Source organism: Cygnus atratus, chromosome 3, assembly GCF_013377495.2.
Source record: "Cygnus atratus isolate AKBS03 ecotype Queensland, Australia chromosome 3, CAtr_DNAZoo_HiC_assembly, whole genome shotgun sequence".
Classification (NCBI taxonomy): domain Eukaryota; kingdom Metazoa; phylum Chordata; class Aves; order Anseriformes; family Anatidae; genus Cygnus; species Cygnus atratus.
The window spans coordinates 87,024,781-87,043,903 of NC_066364.1; the positions used below are offsets into that span (position 1 = coordinate 87,024,781).

General features: G+C 35.7%; 1 protein-coding gene across 2 annotated transcripts in view; it reads left to right on the forward strand.

Annotated features, from left to right (window-relative positions):
- TTC27 (tetratricopeptide repeat domain 27) overlaps positions 1 to 19,123 on the forward strand; it is a 109,750-nt gene that overhangs the window by 11,376 nt on the left and 79,251 nt on the right. For both annotated transcript variants that reach the window (XM_035564946.2, XM_035564954.2), the window contains exons 4-8: positions 3,893 to 4,033; positions 6,804 to 6,906; positions 7,422 to 7,586; positions 11,742 to 11,878; positions 14,188 to 14,300. In XM_035564946.2, coding sequence (XP_035420839.1) covers positions 3,893 to 4,033; positions 6,804 to 6,906; positions 7,422 to 7,586; positions 11,742 to 11,878; positions 14,188 to 14,300 — 659 coding nt within the window. The remainder of the gene's footprint in view (positions 1 to 3,892; positions 4,034 to 6,803; positions 6,907 to 7,421; positions 7,587 to 11,741; positions 11,879 to 14,187; positions 14,301 to 19,123) is intronic.

A 19,123-nucleotide genomic window follows, 5' to 3' on the forward strand; every position in this document is an offset into this window, starting at 1 on the left:
TAGCCATGTTCATAATTCATATGAAAAATACCGATGTGCTGTGTAGCACTACTGTCTCAAATCCAGTATGATCCCTTATCCTTGTAAATTTTATTAACTGGAACTGTTGGGAGTTCTTTGTGATCCAGACCTGTATTCTTTGCTTCCGTTAGCATGAACTGGCATAAAGATGAGAGATGAACCTTAGGTTAACTCATGTGCCGTTTGAATACCAGTGACCAGCATGATGTACACTGAAGATTCTGACAAACCTCTCCCTCTTGTGGGGTATATAAGGAGGGATGGTAAAAGGTAAACGCGGAGTCAGTCTTGTAAGCAGAGGGAGTCTGCTGAAGTAGCCTACAAACTTGCAGTACATTCCCTTGTTGTGTATATGTAAAAGAAATAATTCTTAATGCTGCCATTGGAAAATTATCCCTTCTTTAACACCTCAGCAAAGTCAGACCTTACAGGGAATACAAGCAAGAACATTCCTAACTAAGTACTCCTACATGTGGTGCACTCAGTGAAGACTTACTTGTGCTAGCTTACCTTTATCATCTTCAGTCTGCAGCTCAGCTCTGCGTCATTTACGTGTTGCTCATTTGGTTAATGAAACTGGAGACAGCCTGCACCATAATCTCATTATTTCCTTTGCAGAAAGTTGGAGAGAAGCAGTTGCAAGCAAAAACAAATTTTCTATCCCCAAAAGACGTCTGGATTAAAGGGTGAATTCTGTTCTGAAGGACCAAATCTTCCACTAGCAACCTGAGTACATCTTCCATTATTCTGGAAGATATATAACTTCAGCTTTGCCAGTTGCCAAGCTGTGCAGGAGTCTTTGTACTATTTAAAATCTGAGAAGCCCAGTATGTTACACTTAGTAGCTTCATACAGGTTCATTATTTGATAATTTGTTTGCTTTTTTTCCCCTCCTTTTTTATTAATCCATCCCATGCCATTTACTTTGTCTTTTTCTACCTTTGTGTATGTCTGCGCTTACCTTTTTAAGATTTAGGTGAAGCATCCCCAAGACTGAGAAAGGGATGAAGAAAGACTAGAAGGGCCAGTTCAGAGTGAGCTGTCTCTGAAACAAAAATAAAAGTGTACCAAATGCTCACTTTGCCTGTAATCATTACCATTAGCAAGAAAAGAGCATGAAGCCCCTAAACTAAATTTCTTATACTCTGTATTCTCACAGCCATTGAGCTGGAATGGCATAAGAAGTTTTCTATTGCCATTACTCAGCTGGTAACGGTTGTGCTGGGAAATACTTTTGAAATACTGTGGAAGCTGTAATAGCCAAGAGTACTGTCCAGCTTGAAGCTGATGTAGGGCTTTAGTAGCAGTTACTTAATGGGAAATGTTAACTGACTTTTTGTAAGTTGAATGCATTATCTGTACTTCGGACAGAGATTGAAGCATATGTATTTAGAGTGCATAAATACATTTGTCTGTATTTAGCCCAGAGGTGGTCAAATGGAACCACATGCAGATTCAAAAAAACCTGGATTATAATCTCAGATATTTCTGAGCATATGTTCATAAACTCCGGTATATGTTTCTGTACTTATATATGCACACATTTCTGAGTAAAATAATCATAGGTTTTGAGTGGAGGTCTGGTGAAGAATAGAAAGACTCACAATATAACCCAGGTTTATTAGGTCTGGAACATTGTGTTAGCAAATTTTGGTTGTGTCCATTTTGAGATACGGGATTTTTTTAGTTACATGAGATAAATATGGAAAATGTCTAATTTAAGTGCTTAGACACAAGAAGATAAGCTCTAAATTTCTTTTTTCTCTTAGCCAATGTTTTAAGGATTTTTGTGAATTTCAGTCCAGTCTTTTCAGCCCTTGAAACTGTAAAAACTTGAAAATCTACCTCTTTCATATGTAGCTGTTCCCTACCTTAAAGACTAGCTTAGGATAGTAAATTGTGTTGATAGAAATCTGCAATGATAATGCAGCCTTAAAGCACAAGTTAAAAGAACGAATGTTGATTTAGGCTTTCTTAGTAAAGAGAATGTTTGCTTCCTTGTATGGTATTTGCTTTATGGAAAAGAACATGGATTTGTTAAGATAGAAGGTATCAATTCTTTCGCTCTGAGACTTGTTGGCTTATTTACTAGGCTGTGACATCTCTCTCCCTCTTCTCTCCTTCGTTATATTCCTATTAATGTTACATTAGCTGGACTGAGCTCTCCAGTGAAAGGCTTTGAAATGAGAATGTGAGATTAATAGTTTGCTGCAGTGCTTAAATGAGGGTAGATTACTATAGCATATCAAATGTGTTTTAGAAAATGGTTCTATAACAAAGCTTATAACTTCTTTGCTTTCCCATTGATTATTTCAACGTTGTTTACTTTGAAGAGTGAACTCAGAAAGGACGATAGGGAAACAAGTTTAAGTTAAACTGAAAACTCTATGAAGTCTCCTGTTATACCTGTGTTTTCAAAATGAATCTTCAGAAGCACGGAGTCGTAACTTCTCAAAATCAGAGTAGTTAGAGATGTTGGTAAAGCTGTTCCTTTCTGGATCACTAGAGGTGGGATGGATCTAATGTCTTTCTACATGGCCATTTTTTCTTTACAATGGTCTGACAAACCACTCGGAAATAAACTTTGTTTTCAATGGTAGGATTGATAATTGAAGTGATGCCAGGTAAGAATTACATTTTGGGTGAATAATGTAAAGTCCTTAGTCATTGCCTACTAAGTAGGAGTATTTTCAATGTTAATACATGGTAAATAATGAACAAACCTAAGGAAATCAGGAAAAAAGCTTGAAAATTGCCATAAAGAGAAGCAGCAATCATTAAAAAGTGAACTAGGGAAATAATGTGGTTTAATAACTTTTGTCTTTAATGTAATCTGTTGGTAAAGGGCTTGAAAAGAGTTCCAGAGAACTTAGTAATTACATTACTGGTTTTGTTTGAAACATTGTGATGTGATTAAAATGACTTCTATCTTGTTTGCATAGACTGAATAAAAATCTTTCTCAGGCAAGTGACTTCAGTGCAAACTGTCACTTGACTGTCTCATCTTCTGTTTCCGTCCATTCCCTTTTCTTGCCCCTTTCATACAAACTGAAAACAAAAGCATTCATTTTTTCAGTTTGCAAAGGAAACTTGGCATTTGAGAATGAGGAGTCAACTGATGAACTGACATCTGCTCTAGTCTGAACATAAACCGTTTGAATGCTTTCAGTGGATTAAAAGGAAAAGAATAGATGATTGTCACCTGACCATCATCATGATTGTCACCTGACCATCATCACTGAGAGACAGGTTTCCTGGAAAGCTACCTCAAGCCCATTAAGAAAAGAATTACTGTAGGGAACATCACAGGAAAACACCTAAAACGAGATCTAAAGGAGAGGTCTTTGTTATTAGGACAAAGGGAAAAATGGTTCTAATATTGCTACTCTGATGCCACTCCGAAAGGAAGCTATCTCTGGGGAAAGAAGATAACACATTTTGACATCACAGGAGGAATATCTAGTGCATTTGAGTGTTGTAGGATTAATTTAATAAATTTATTTACTTCTGTGATGACAAGTGGAATGGCTTTGGTTTATCAGAAGTTTTTCTCCTTAGATCAAGGGGAGGATATTACTAGAATGTATTTGGTAACATTAACTGGACATATGCATTTCAAGTGAGAGGAAATCTGAGTATTTCCAATCACATTGATAAGATGTATCTGGCCAGTGAGAGGCAAGGCAGAATTTACCATGACTTGGTAAACAGTTGGGATTCAAAGACATATATTGATATGGGTTTTTTGCTTTGTTTTGAGCAGACTTTTTTTAACCTTATGTATGTGAGTAGCTGTTTTTCCTAATTCTATGATTTTGTTCATAAACTTATTCATGTTTCCTGAACATTCCCACTTTTCTTGTTCTTTCAGCCCAAAATGCTGCATGCAGCAATTTTGAAGATGCTGGTTCTAGATGCTGAATCGGTCTATACCTTGACTTCTCATCCTATCTTGCTGCTTATAGCTAGGATAATCCTTGTGAATTCAAGACACAAACTTGCATCTCTTCAGGTAAGAAGCATGTGACCAATGATTATGACTGCCAGATACTCATTAATTGGTTCTCTTGTTCTTTTTTTCATACCTTATTAAGTCAGTATAGCTTCTTCCATTTCTTTTTCTGCAGCTCTGAGGTTCGTTCTTGTAAGAAACAATTCAGACAAAGTGATTACAGTTAAACACAAGTATCACTTTCTTAAACTATTTTCTCACTGTCTTCTCCAGAAAGGAAGATCCTTTCATTTTTTTTAAAAATTAGAAAATTGAATAGAAAGCAACTTTTAAAAAGGCACATACTTCGTAGCATTTTTGAAGGAGGGAGGGGGGCAGGACCGACACCTTAAATGCCCTATAAAGTAATGCATCATACATGCACTGTGGCCTTTTTGACAAGCTTTGGGATGTCATTAACTGCTACCATATGAATTCTGGATGCCAAGAAAGTCCTCTTTTGCTTTTTTTATTGTCTTCAACCTCTCCTACAGGCATCCATGCAGAGATTGCCTTAATTCTCTGTTGTGTTCGTACATTATAATCAGGGAGATATGAGTCTCTTCTTGAGAGGGTTTTTGACATTACTTCCTTTGTAGTTTAGTAGCAGGACTCTTTGGAACTGGGTGACTTTTAACAGCAGCATCTTCTCTATTGCATTCCAGTTGAACAGAAGTTGGCTGGAGATCAAAATGCCACATGGTCCCTTTTTATGCTTGGCTGACAACATCTATTCCCAGCTGTGTCTTTGTGATGAATTAAACTGTGTGGGAGATGTTGGCTGTACTGCATTTCTGGAAGCCAAGCTCTTCCATCGTTTTCTCTGTTATTCACAGATGAATGCTGTTGAATTTCAACAATTGGGTCAGTCAGGGAGGGAGAAAATGTACCTGGTATAGAGAATTCCCTTGCTGCCTCCCCCCAGACTGACATAATTGGGGGCTTCCTTCTGCCAGTGGAGGTTCAATTACTTGTGGTTACGTTAAGTTTGGATGGTAATCTAATGGCAGTTACTGATAAAAAGTACTTTTATCAGCAGGTCAGTGTAACAATTAAAGCTTAATTCATTCTTTCTCATTTCATCCAAATTCAAAGGAAAGTTTCATAATAACTTTGCTTTTTAAGTTTAGTGCAAATTAATTTAGAGTAGGATAAAACACCCTGAAATCTATTATCTAAAGCGTTAGTAAAGGCCCGTTAGGCCTGTTATATTTAAAAAATGTTACTGTCTATAGCATCTTAAATGTTTGACGGTAATCAAAAAGTATTCTTAACTTGGATTCCAAAAAATAACATTGCTAATTAAATACTATGCAGAGCTCAGGTGGCTTACCTGAAACTTTATAAACTCATTCTGTGATTCTAAGATTTTTGAGTGGCAGGCATCAGGCCTCAGGAAATTGTATCATTGAGCTGGGTACTCAGTTGCATGGGAGATAAGTACTTCATTATATAAATTTAAACTGAAGTCATTTGAAACTTCAGTTGCGTTTAGGTTTCTAAGTAAGTGATGAAATACTGGGATTTGACCTTTTTTGCAAAGTCTTTTGATTGTGTGCTTTTATTCTATTCAGCTTGATATCAGAAATCATCTTTCATTGCATTTTGAAATATATACTATTATTCTTTTTGATGGTTCCGTTCTAGGGACATTACAGTCAACTACATGTGATTGGTTTAGATGATTTTACTTGAATTATGTTCAGCCTTTAGGTCTGATGGATGTAAGCATACTTGTATAAAAAGTTCAGAAGATAGGTGCCTTTGAACAGCACTTTTATGTCTGTTTTGACAAAAATGATTGGAGTGCTAACAGTAGCAAAATAGCTAGCAATCGTTAGAGCCTATGTAGAGGTGTGCCCTATGTTCACAGATGATTATCTTAAGTATAATTTTGAGAATAGACTGTTATCCATGAGCTTTTCCATGCATTTCCATCTGGTGCAGATAGGCAGGGATAAGATAAGCTGGGGAGCTTATGTTTTGTGTATACAGCTTTCTAAAATGAATTACTTTCTAAGCTGTGATCTAGCTCTGCTGTAGAATGATTGCTTAGATCACTGAAGTATTTGTCTTTCTCAGATTCCACATACAAACATTAATAATTTTAATTGTGATTGTAAGACATTCTCACGAGCACTTAGCGGTCTCCTTCCTACCCTTACATAAAGAGATATGAAAAGATTTGGCTGAACAGGAAAAGTTGCATAGAAGGGCAACACCGGATGGCCAGAGATACTGTACTGGATGGCTTCCACATGAAAAGTGACTAACTAGTCTAGGAGTCTTCAGACTGGAAAGATTACTGAAGAGTGAAATCATGGCTGTTTATTAAAATCATGAATATGACGTGAAAGAAGAGAAGTAGGGAACAGCTTTTTATTTATTTATTGTCTTTTTCTGTTACAAGAATTCGGAGTTATGAAAACAAAGTAGCAAGTGGCTGGTCCAAAATAAGTACACACAGGTATTTCTTTTATCTCCTGTTCACAAAGTTTCTTACCAGATTGTGGTCATAAAGATTTGCTGGGTTCAGAGAACAGGCAGAGAAATTAACAGAAGCAAAGCCCATCAAACTCTGTTAGAGCACTGTAGAGCTGCTTGAATATCTTCATCTTTACGCTAGGTCACTGCCCACTTTTTACATAAACCAGTTATTTTAGTTGGTTTTATTTTTTTCTAGAAATGACCATCTAGTAGATTAGTAAGTCTATATTTTAAAGCCACTTTTTTATTAAAAAAAATAAACCTGTATTTGTTGTTCACTTGAACTATCCTTATTTTCTTTCAGACATTACCTTGGTGGACTCTAAGATGTGTGAATATTCACCAGCAGTTGTTAGAGGAGAGATCACCTGAGCTATTTACTCTTGCCCAGACGTGTATAAAACAAAGTATGTTTCTAATTATGTGTTTTGCTGGCCCACAGCATCAATTTTAAAATATCTTTGTGGGATGGGAGTTTTTATGTAACTACAGTGAGTGGAGAAGGACAAGAAATGACTTATATTGACATGGATTTCTATGGCACATGCTGTTCTTGAGACTGTCAGATGAAGATGAGAATGTGATTGCAGGCAAAGGTTTTCTATTGAGTTCCTATGCAGATTCAAGATTTGAGTTGGATATTTATTTCAAGAGCAATATTCCAACTCAGCTTTACTGTAAAGTATAAAAGAATATTAAACTTTTGTTTTTTCTTACTCTAATAGTGGTTCTGAGATAAAAGACTTTTTAAAGCTTTTTTTTTTTTTTAAATGGACATACCTTTTATACACTTGAGTGTGTGTTTATAAATGTGTGGAGGTTTGCTTTAAGCATAACAGGCTTCCTCTGCTGGTATTTTACATGTAATTTTAAAATTCTCCTGGACTGTATCCTAATAGCTTTTCTTTTTCTTGGTTTGCAGTGGCAGAAGCAGAAGCTTTCTTCACAGGCAGTGAAGGCTGTCACTTAGCAGTTCAGTTCAATCTTGAGTGTGCCTATACATTTTTGTATTACTATGAGTACAAAAAAGCTAAACAGTGCTTCAGTACAGCCAAAGACATAACAAAACTGCAGATTAATCTGACAGGTAAGTTTGCTTGTACAGTTTGTGGAAGTTGATTGGTTGGACCAAACTAACTTTTTTCTTTTTTTAATGTGTCCAAATAAAGAAATGTATTTTGAAAATTCTTGACTTCTTAAAGGTTTGTCTTAAGAATTAGCATAGCTTGGAAGAAGGAAGAGAAACATACCATCCAGTTACAATGTCGTCCTTAATATGAGTGTCTGAGCAGCTGTAGTATTACAGTCCTTCCTTGTTGTATTTCATCAGTCTATCAAATCCTAGGTCTAGTTGTGTCTGTTATAGGACTCCTAAAATTAGTTGGTGTGGTGGTGAATACATCTTTGGGGTTGCTATACACTTATAAAGAAGTCTGCATGTTTATATGATGAAGTCATTTTATGCCACTAGTCTACATCTGTTCCATGTGAGTTGCATTTAAAAGTCACTTTTGGAACTGTTGTCACCACAGAAAATAAGTAGAAAAGAAAACAGAAATATCAAGGATTCAATCAGTATAGAGATCTTAAAATTATCCTTTCAGAATCTATTCTCTGGAGTCCCAAAGATCAGATTGCTGCACTTGTAACTTTGTTTAAAATTCCATGTATAGATGTAGAAAGGTTTGGCCTGTCTGGTTCTGCTGAGTAAACAAAATGACACAAAATGCACAATTTTCTTGTGTGAGAGCTTTAGGTTCTGTCTGGGAAGAAATGGAAAAAAATGTGCATCCATTTTTTTCTATAAAATTGTTAGTAGAAAGGATCAAGGAAGTGAAACTTGCAGCCCCCTTATCAATTACACCACTGTATGTAAAAAGGCTAGCTATTCCTTTATATTTAGATTGGAGCTATACCTACTCCTGCTTATGTCCTTAACCAATTTAATATTTAATTAAAAATAAATTAGAATTGTTGTAGAACTCCATGCTCATTTACTCAAAGGTTCTAAAGATTAACTGAAAAATCTGTCAAGAAAATCTTGTGGCATAATATTTTGCATAACTATGATTGAATAGATTACATTTGATGGTATCTGTCTAAAACATAGGAAAAAAGGTGGGATCGATTGAAATATAATTAATTTAAATATGGAAATTATTCCTATGTGTGACATTTGCTGCAAGATGGATAATATAAGGTGGTTTTGTTTAAAATTAACCCAATTTTTATTGTTTTTATGTAAAAGATCAGTGCCTGTGATGATGATCAGGCTATAAAAATTCAATAAACTAAGAACAGGTAAAATTGAAGTGCCAGATGGCTATGCAGCTGATATTCTTCAAGTTGCTTGAGGAGTATGTGCTTTTATTTAAAAGAGATTATTCATCTAAAAACTAATTACCTCCATAAATCTAACCTAGGGAAAAGCTGGGTTTTGGAGGGGGAGGTGGGTGGCTACTTGGGGGGTGAGTGGGTTCTATGGAATTATTTGCATTTTTAATGACTATACCAAGAGGTTACACTAGTCCCAGAGAGAGATTACGATGATACAGTCTTAAAAGAATGTTGCTGTGAAATTCCTAAAAGTTCTGTGCCTTATCTCCATAAATGCATTAGAATAGTTATGGAGGCTGTCTAACCTGAAGGCCAGATGAAATGAACTGAACATGTGGGAATTGTTGGCATTCTAGACAAATTCATTTGACATGCATATTTTGGGTAAATGGAAGGAATGTTACATCATCAAAAATGACTTTGCTTTGCTGTAAAAATTCAGCCTCTATCAAAGATATTTTTAAGCCTTTGGGAAGGAATTTCCATTTTAGGAAAAGATTTTGAGAGTTTTTCATTCTTCTGGGACTGTAATCCTTACTGACTAAAGATTTTATTACGGCATGGGAATTTATGCTGCTCTTATAAAAGAACTTAGAACCAGTATTTTTTGCAAGTTATTTTAGAAATGCGTGAATAAATCATAGTTGTTCTTGGCTTGTGTATTTTTTAGTCCCAGTAATCCAGGTCTGTCCTGTATTCATCATTTATTGAACAGCATCCTTATATCCCTCACAGTGAGTCACAATCACCAATAACTACAAAACAGTTGTCAGTAAAAGACTGTAGTCCTTCTCGCTTACAAAGCTACTAAAATGAGGGGTGGTAATCCAAAATAAATTTAAAATGATCAGATATGAAGGATTAATAATGCTAAACCCTGAAATCCACATATTGTCCATTTACTGTTTTCATGCCCAGTAATGGGCACTTTTAATGTAGGACAGAAAGTAAAATCTCTGATGTGTAGATTCCCTATTTCTTTGTGATTCTGGTGGTATAAAGCAAGCAAAATTTTCTCCCAACTTAAATATGTAAAAATCATTTCGGTCTGGAAAATGTGTGTTTTCCCTGTAATACTAAGGAATTGTTTGCTTAAAAAAAAAAAAAAAAAGGTGGGGAGTGTGAAGGCATCACAGCTTCTACTTGGTAGTGAGTAAAATTTAAAATTTATCAGTAACAAACATAGCTTTGTGAGTGCTTTTTTATCTGCTTAAGCAATAAGGCATAATAGGAAGTGAATTACAGCATAATGGGTTACAAGCATTATTAAAATTGAGAATTGAGTGGTACTGTGTAAAAATAGTATGAATCATTGCCTGGTCTCTCTATCTGCCCTGACCCCCCCAATGTGATTGTAAGGTGCTATTTTTAGAACAATTTACTTTCCTTCATAAACTCTTAACATGGGACTTTCCAATTAAAAGCGGTGACTGGCAGAAAAGGAGTAATCAGTTTAATTACTCATCTCCCTAATGCTCTCCTTCCACCTCCTGGAAGAAAAAGGAGCGAGTGCTATTACAGCGTATGTGCCAGACGATTCTTACTGACAGTAGCCTCATCCCTTGGCATTTGCCCACTGAACACACGAGCAGTCAGTCATCTTTATGTCAAAGTTCTCATGTACTGCAAATTTTCAAAACGATAATGAAATTAAAAACTTTTTATCTCAATTGGCTCTGCAAAAAGAACAGTGGGTCAGTATTCAGTTCTCCTTTTCCTTATATTTGATTTCACAATTCACGTTACCAGAGCATTGTATCATAGTAAACAAGCAAACCTCCAAATTTTGTAGTTTTTAGTTCTATTTTGGGAGTGGATAGGTCTCTTGTTATTTTTAAGTTACTGTTCTGAAATTGTTTTGTGACTTCCCTGATTGCAGCGTGGAAACAGGTTGCTAATGGAAGTACAGCTATTTTTTTTCTTTTCAATTTGGTATAAATGTCAGTTGCTATCCTAAAAACTTATTAAAAGTTGTCTGAGTATCTCATAAAGAACTGAAGAAAAAAATGTTAAGATGACTTTCACGTAGTGCATTTGAAATATTTAAAATATTTCAAATGTAGCTGTAAACTGTACAACTGTAGCTGTAAACTACAATTTCAGAAACATCGTATCCATTAAAACTAGTTATATGAACTTCAGTAACAGCAAGCAAAGGTGTTTTCTTGAGAAGAATTTATTTGTAAACTATCTAGTTGGTGCAATAAAATGTAAAGGAAAAGATGCAAAACTGAAGAAAAATTCAAAATTTGTATTTCGTCCCAATTTTTCTTCTATCATCCCACATTTGGTTCGGGCGTCTAACTCATGTCCTTAAAAAAAACGATGTAGCCCTAGGAAAAAAAGTGAACAGGCTTTGGAAAATACTGTCCATCTCGTGATCATATTTTCCCAAACGTTCTACCAATCCACAGAAGCATTCAGACACTGGACTGTTGCCACCTGGAAATTTTGTTGCTTTATAAGACATAAGGAGATTTTTATTTACCTAAATGTTTCCATGATGTCAGTACCTTTTAGTGGGGAAATTGACTAACTGTATGCAGTGTATTGCTTGTATTTTGCTGTAAGGAACTGATGAAATTTGGCTGTTGTGGGTTTTCAAGAGACAATATTGTGGGTTGTAGGAAATTTACATAAGATGGGCTTTGCAAGACCTATCTAGTTGTGTTTATATATTTTTAATGTTTTTCTTTGAACATTGTAGTAAGCAGTGAGAATACACCTAGTTCATTGTAAGCAGATCAGTTAAACACCACTGATTTAAAGGTTAACTCAATGTGTTTCTCTTTTCGTTTTGCATTTTTTTTGTGAGCAAGTTTCTTGATGGGATGGGATCCCTTTCTATGATGGGATTACGGTTTTTTAGTGGTCACTAATATAAACTTGTATTAATTTTCTGTAGGTGCTTTGGGGAAGAGAACACGATTTCAGGAAAAATATGTAGCACAGCTTATAGTGGATGTCCAAAGAACAGATGAATTCCTCCTTCCTCATAGTGAACTAAGTCCAGCACCTACTCCTCTAGAAAACCTAACAATGGTATGTATTTGAGAGGAGATATTTTTTAATTTCTTAAAATCTATTTGGGATTTTTAATTAATTAAAATACTTTTAAGATTTTATTTGGTGTTTGCATGCAGAAAGTGTGTGGTACCTAGATGAAACTTACTTATGATTTCTGAAAGTTTTTGGAAAAGATGAGACAGATGTTTGTCCAAAGTGCAGGATGTGGTAAAACCACAGATAGCTGTCTCCAGACACGTTTCTCCATCCAAAGATGTGGCTTTGCAACTAAGAGCGTGTTTGCAAATATATTCTTCTGGAGTTTGTATTGATTTCTAGTGAATAAGAATAATAGTTAGGAAAACAGGTGAGAGAATGATTTTCAAGATAGCCTGGAAGGCATCAAAGAAAAACACAGATGCCTGAGGGCTGACAGGCACATGTAGGAACAGTGTGAAGATGGAGCATTGGTCTACTTGCTTATACTGGTATGAATTACACAATTTGGCCTAACTGGTCTTAAGGGTGGATGTGATGACTTGAATTACAAATGGCTCAACAGCCACTGAACGGTTTTGGGGGGCATTTTTCTCTTCATGAAGAGAAGTTCTAGTCAGGATTTAAAGTTATTTGGACTTTCTGAAGAAATCAGAGATAAGCTGGGGCGTTATGGTCCAAGATCTATTCTTTAAGCTAGAGTATCATTATAAAAAGGTTTTGTCTTAACAGACTTCCATGTCATGCTGGGATCTTAAGCAAAAGAAATCGACAATAACTTTCCGCTTCCAAACTCTAACAAACTCTAATCTACTATATCTACTCGTTTTGAAAAGTAGAAATGTGGCACTAGGAATGATTTTAGTGTTTCTAAATCTAATCTTGTAATCTTCAAGGAGGGAGTTGAATTTTATGCATATCTGAGTAACTGTTATACAACTCCATCATAAGCTACTCAGACTATTAAGAAGTTAGGCTTTCTGTTCTCACGGTTTACTATTGAAAAAAAAATCAAAACCTTTTATTTGTGTGTTTTGTATGTCAGAATCTCAAAAACATAGTATTGGTAGAACCACGTCCTTCTTTGAGGAAAACCAGAGGTATTTCAAGTTCAAACATGTTATTAACCTTGTGTGGGGGTTCTGTCACAGGTATTAGACTGGGCTTGGCTAAGTAGACTCCCCAATCCAATTTTTTATTCCATATTCTAGTATGTCTTTATTGATAAATAATTATTAAAATACAACTTCTTAATGTCATTTGTCGACTTCATGTAATTTTTTTTAACAATGGATCCTAGTTTTTCTTTTGCAAGGTCTGGTCTCAAATTTGTCATCTCTGGATGTATCTTGAAGTTCTTTTAGGCAAAATTGGAGTTAATGCTATTTTCCATTTGCCAAAAGCTACTGGCAACCGCGTTGATTCTCCAAATTTAGGCCAGGTGTTTGATGTATCTTGTAGACTTTTAAAAGACTACTTATGAAAGTTGTATGGAAGCTAAGTCTTGAGAGTTGTTGAGCATCTTCACAGATGATGCATGTGGAAAGGTAAAAGGCCTGTGGTCTTGTTGAAAAGTAGTTATAGGGAAATTTGATCCCCATTTTCAGTGTTATATAACATCTACCATTTGCAGATAAAGTAAAATACTCTGTCTGCAAACAGCAATTGTCCTGGATGAGAGGAAAATTTCTAAAGAGACTTACAAAACCTGTGAGTTTGTGTAAAGGCCAAGCTGTGGCTGGTCATAATTTCTGATTTTCATCTGCATTCATGGAGTTCTTAGTTCTAAATTTCTTCCCTTGTTGTTGTTCGGGAAGACGACTGACTGAACAAGTTATTTTGTAATTAAATGGTCAGTAATTGCATTCCATTAAAAATAAAACCATTATAGCAATGTGACCAGTTACTAGACTGTTAGCTGGGTTGATGTCTGGCCAAGAGCTTCCTACTTTCGTCTGGTGCTGAGCAGGTAAAATATCTCAGAGTGTACTAAAATGCATTGCATTTGAGTTTGTAAATTCTGCTCACAGGTCAACTTTCTTCAGAATCATTAAATGATCCACAAGTGCACATTTGGTTAAACTGGTTATTCCTGTGAAAGGAAAACCTCAGGCTTGAGGTGATACATAAGGACTCTTTGATATGAAATGGTATGTTTAAAAAAAAAAAAAAAATAGCACCACCACCAAAAGCATTTGATTAGTTTTAAGGTCATTAAAAATTACTTGTAATTTTATCATTTTCTGATGTTTGTTTTACCTTTACAAACGATTTTTTTTTCACATTGTAAAGGCATAAGTTTCTTTGAAACTGTTTCTAGTTGAAAATGTATGTTTTTCCTCCAACAGAACTGTGATTTAAATGATGATACAGTGCTTAATGAGATAAAATTAGCAGATGCTGATCAGTACCAGGTACCCGATTTGTGTGCAGAAGAACTTGCTGTAATCCTTGGAATTTGGTAAGTTATTCCTTAATTACATAAAAAACAAACAAAACTCATACTATTCTTATGGTGAGGAAATAATAATGTGGTAATTGGTGGGAGGTTTTTTTCCTTGCTTATGTGATCTGGCTAAAAAACAAATCACGTTATACTTGAATTAAATTTTCAGTTTCCTCAGGGTGAACATTAACGTCCAGAACAGATTTTCAGAGATGTTTCATTAATGGCTGTATCATTTTTTTTTAATCCTTGAGAAAGCATCTTTGTGTCTCAGTTTAATCATCTTTTAAATGTCAAGTGGCAATTAGTTACCATATTGTGATCATACTTTGGCAATTTTTCAAAATATGTTTCAGAGTCTGCAATGGTCACCTTCTTGTGACAATCATCTATGTCTTTGAAGGAAAACTCTTCCCCTCTATTCATTGCAATGGGAATACTTCAAGCTATTTTTCCCCTCTCTTATTTTTTCTTGCATAAAGTGAAGTGAGTCATTAGTAGAGAGAAAATTGTTTCCTTTTGTATGCCCATTTCTCTGACTACAGCTTTTTGAAGGCTCAGACACTGCTTGGCTATATAGTTTAAGTTAAATGTGAAGTTGCATGTCTCTGGTTTCCGCCTACCCACTATAGTCAGAAATTCACAAGTAGAGTATGTACCATGACTTTATATTTTCTTCATTTCCAAAGACTTGAACTTGCTTTCTTTTCAAGGCCACATCTAGATCCAATTCAGGGACAAAAGAGAGGAGCGAACAGTGGTATGATAAATATCCTTGATCCCAGTCAATTCTAGCCTTTAAGTCTGATCCCTGTCTCGTCCTCCACTTCATGCAAGATATTTTCACGTGCACCTCATTTTCTAACACAGTATTGTCTTATATGCAGACTATAGTATCCTTCCACCCTCCAGAATGAGAATCTTATTCTGTATTGGTCTTCTTGTTTTCAAAGGGTAGAATTTGACCCTGACTGGCAGCACAGTAGATTTCTTGACCACAGCATGTCATTTTGTAATCACCCCTGTCACGCTGTGAACAGTGGCTAGAAACTATCTTGACTGCTGGTTGTGTAAGTTTTAATCCAAGTGGCACGTAAATTAGGCAGGACTCAAAGCAAGAAGCTTGTTTAAGAAAGGAGAAGAGCCAAAAAAATTTTTTTTCAGTGTTGCTTCTCCATATATATGGTAATTGCCACTGAGTGGTATTCAGTGGGTGGGATAATATTAAGTGTCTGAAGCTATTTCAGTCATAGATAGAGTCAAGATTTGATAGCCAGCCATGTTCTGGAAATGTTAGAATACATTTATTCCTACATTTATCTATATTTGTGCAGTGACTCTGAAGGAAGCATAGACAACAGAGATTAAAGGCCTGAATTTTACATGGCTAAGGTTAGGTAAGATGGATCATGTACTTCATGATATATCAGATTGCAGCCTTCCTTGCACTTTATAGTGAGATCATGCTTTGTAGGTTGTATCAGAAGTGCAAGGCAACAGCAGGTAAACAACTGCTTTTATCTGTTTTGATAAGAGAGCTTTCACTCTTCCAAGCTGTTTAGTTGGAAGAGATTACATAAAAGTAACTGAGGAAGGCCACGGCTTACACATGTTGTTCTGTGAAAGTAAAAGATGTGAAATAAAATCTTGGACAGCCTTTATTGGTGGCAAAAGTTTTTCTGTTATATTGGTTTTGGCAGTCCGACCCATCTTCACAGAAGTATCATCTAAGTGCAAGTTTTTATTTTTATTTTATTTTTTGAATAAACATATTATAGGTGCCAGACAGTATAATGATCTCACCATGGTTATTTTATGGCTGTTTAAAATCATTGCCACAAAGTATATTGCTGTGCACCGGTACACACAGCTGCGTGAAGAGATTCCGCTTGAGAAATGAACTTCCTGTCTTGCTCTTCGGAATACTCAAATTAAAAAGTCAATTGAAAAACCTTTGTAAAACTTTGAAAATGCTTGTAAAGTGATAAATTCATTGAGTTTGGATCTTTTTCATTAACAAAACCAACACAGCTGGTGAAACTGCATAGAAATATAGCAAATACTTATAAAAATAGATTTGTGAAGTCTGACTTATCTGTTCTTCACTTGTCTCGCGCTAGTTAACTGTAGTTTTAAGTAGATACTGGAGGAACTTGGATTTGCATTATCTGTACTTGCAAAGAGGTAATGCATCAGGAAACATAAACAAGCCAAAACTCATTAGTTGTCACCATCCATCTAACTCAGTACTGTCTTCAAGAGTGGCTTTAAGAAGATGCCTAAGGGTGAGTAAGAACAGGGCACATGTTGTTGCCTCTAAATGGTGATTTCATGAGCCTAATCTGGCTTGTTTGTATAGCAGCCCTCAGTGGATCTCTTAAATACTCATAATCTTACTTTGAGTCCCTGTAAAATTTCTTACATCTGAAACATCCTTTGGCAAAGGCCTCTGTCTACATATTTCATGTCAACTGCTCAAAAAAAAACCCAACAACCCTTCCAGTTTTGTTTCTCAATAACTTCTTTTACTGACTTACCTCTTACTGGAAGAGATGATGAGCTGTCAGTCCCTAGCCACCCTCTGTTTTGCTAACAGTTTTGAGAACCTATGCGATGTACCTCCTTGGTGTTAATCCTAGCCTAATCAGTCAGTCATTTTGCAGAAGTTATGTTTTTGTCTATAAGACTTAAAACATCATAATTCACTGTCATAAAATAATGATCGTTCTTGATGTCTGTTTCTGAACCTTTTCCAATTACTGAATTACTGCTTTTGAAATGAAAGCTCCAAAATAGAACATACTATTCTTGGGTGTACAAAGGCTGTACACCATATTTTATGTGGGTTTGTTATTGATGATGTACTTCATAAAATATATCCTACTGTATTCTCTATTCCTTTCTTAATTCCTTACATTTTTTATTTGCCTTTTTGATTGCTGCCCAGTACTGGACTAATGTTTTCATGCAGCTGCAATGCTAAACAGGTGCTGAACAGAAATTGTCAAACCCTACCAGTTTATGTGATGCTAGGACTGGTTTTCCCATTGTGCATCACTTGGCATTTTTATTTTATTATGTTTTTGCTCCATCCTGTAAGATATTTTGCAGCTCCTCACAGCCTATTCGCATCCTTCCTTCCTCAAAGAATGTCGTATCATTTGTGAGTTTTCTCACCTCATATATTCTCCTTTTCCAGTTTATTTATGAATATTGTAACACGCATGACAGCACAGAGCTTATGCAAGATTCCACTGGTGATGTTATCTATTGGTATGGCTGACCATTTGTGGTGATTAGTGACTTCTCTTTGTATTGTTATGAAGAGGCATCTGATCACAGATCCTACAGCCAGCAGATCCTAAATTCACTCTGATTTCAGTTCCAGAAGTTGTCTGGAGTAGAACTGCTTAACCTGTCCTTGAAATCAAAACAAATACAGGTTGTACAGAAGTGAAATATTTGAAAAGTACATTGACAAGAGCTGACAGAGTTGTTATAAATGCTTAAAGCTACATTTCTACTCTAGATACATGTTCAGATTTAAAATACAGCTTTAAATTTGATTTGGTATGGTAAACCATTAGAACAATTTAATTTTTCTCCTTTGTCTTTCAAGGTATTGTACTTATGTATCTTAAAACATTGTACATGGATGTGGCAGAAATGGAGATTAGAGACCTATTTTATCACTGGTTTTGAGCTGGAAGATCTGCATCTATATGCTTAAAGCTGTGACAAAAATCTGAAATCTGTCCTAGAAGAGGGAGAGGATTAATCCTTTCTGCTTGAATCAGTGTTTTTTTAGGATATAGAAAAAGAAGTTGCAATTTTGTCAAAATGTAGCTGTACCTTGGTTTACCCATGTGATTCAAAAGCTGCAGTCGTGTCACTTAACGTTCTGGTTGCCTAGCTGCTGCAGTGCTCTTGTTATATTTGAAGTTTTCTTGCAGCTGTTTTTTTAACCTTTTCTTTTTTCTTTTTGCCAGTGAGAGGGAAACTTGCTGCTAATTTTCACCTGAAGTCATGTTTATATTAGTGACTAATGTTTAGTGATTTTAGTTGGCTACCTTGTGTTCTCAGTTAAGCTGATTATTTCTGCTAGCAGCTGAGTTTATACAAGGACAGAAGTAACTAAAGCAGAACAATTCTGTATTACTTTCCTATTTCCATAAAGAAAATTCTCAAGGAAAGGAAAAATGATATGTGACAGATTTGTTCCCTAGCAGTGTTGTCTAAAATATTCAAAATAAAAATTAAAATCAATAACATATCTATCTTATGTAGGAGGAAGGGGAAAAATGTGTTACTGTACTAGCTAATGTACAGGGAGTTGACAAGGTCTGCTATTCTAAGCCCTTTCTCATCGCTATTCTACCAAAAGCACAATTTATGTGAGGCCACACTCATACAGTTTGCTCAAGCTGCCAGATGTTATGACACATCAGCAGAAGGTACGTGAAGAGGGAGTGGAACCTCCGTCATGGGAGGTCTGAAGTTACGTAGGCATGCAGAGCAGGAAGATGAGTTGGAAGATCTCTCAGGCTTTCTTCTGCTATATAAACTGTTGTTTTTCAACTACTCTGGTCATTTTCTCCTCTATAGATGGAAAGATAAGCAAATCTTTTTCAAAAAAATTCTCATGAGTAATGCCCATTCTCTCTCACCTCCTAACCCACCCAATATGCTGTATTAGGTGCCTGTGTTGTTACTGGATAACTGTTCAGTTGATTGATCAGAGGATTATTGCTATTACTTAGAGAAAGGGGAAAAAAAAGCCTTCAATCTTAAAGGACTGCAGTTAGTTAGATAATTTCAGTTTAGGTTTGAGCAACTGA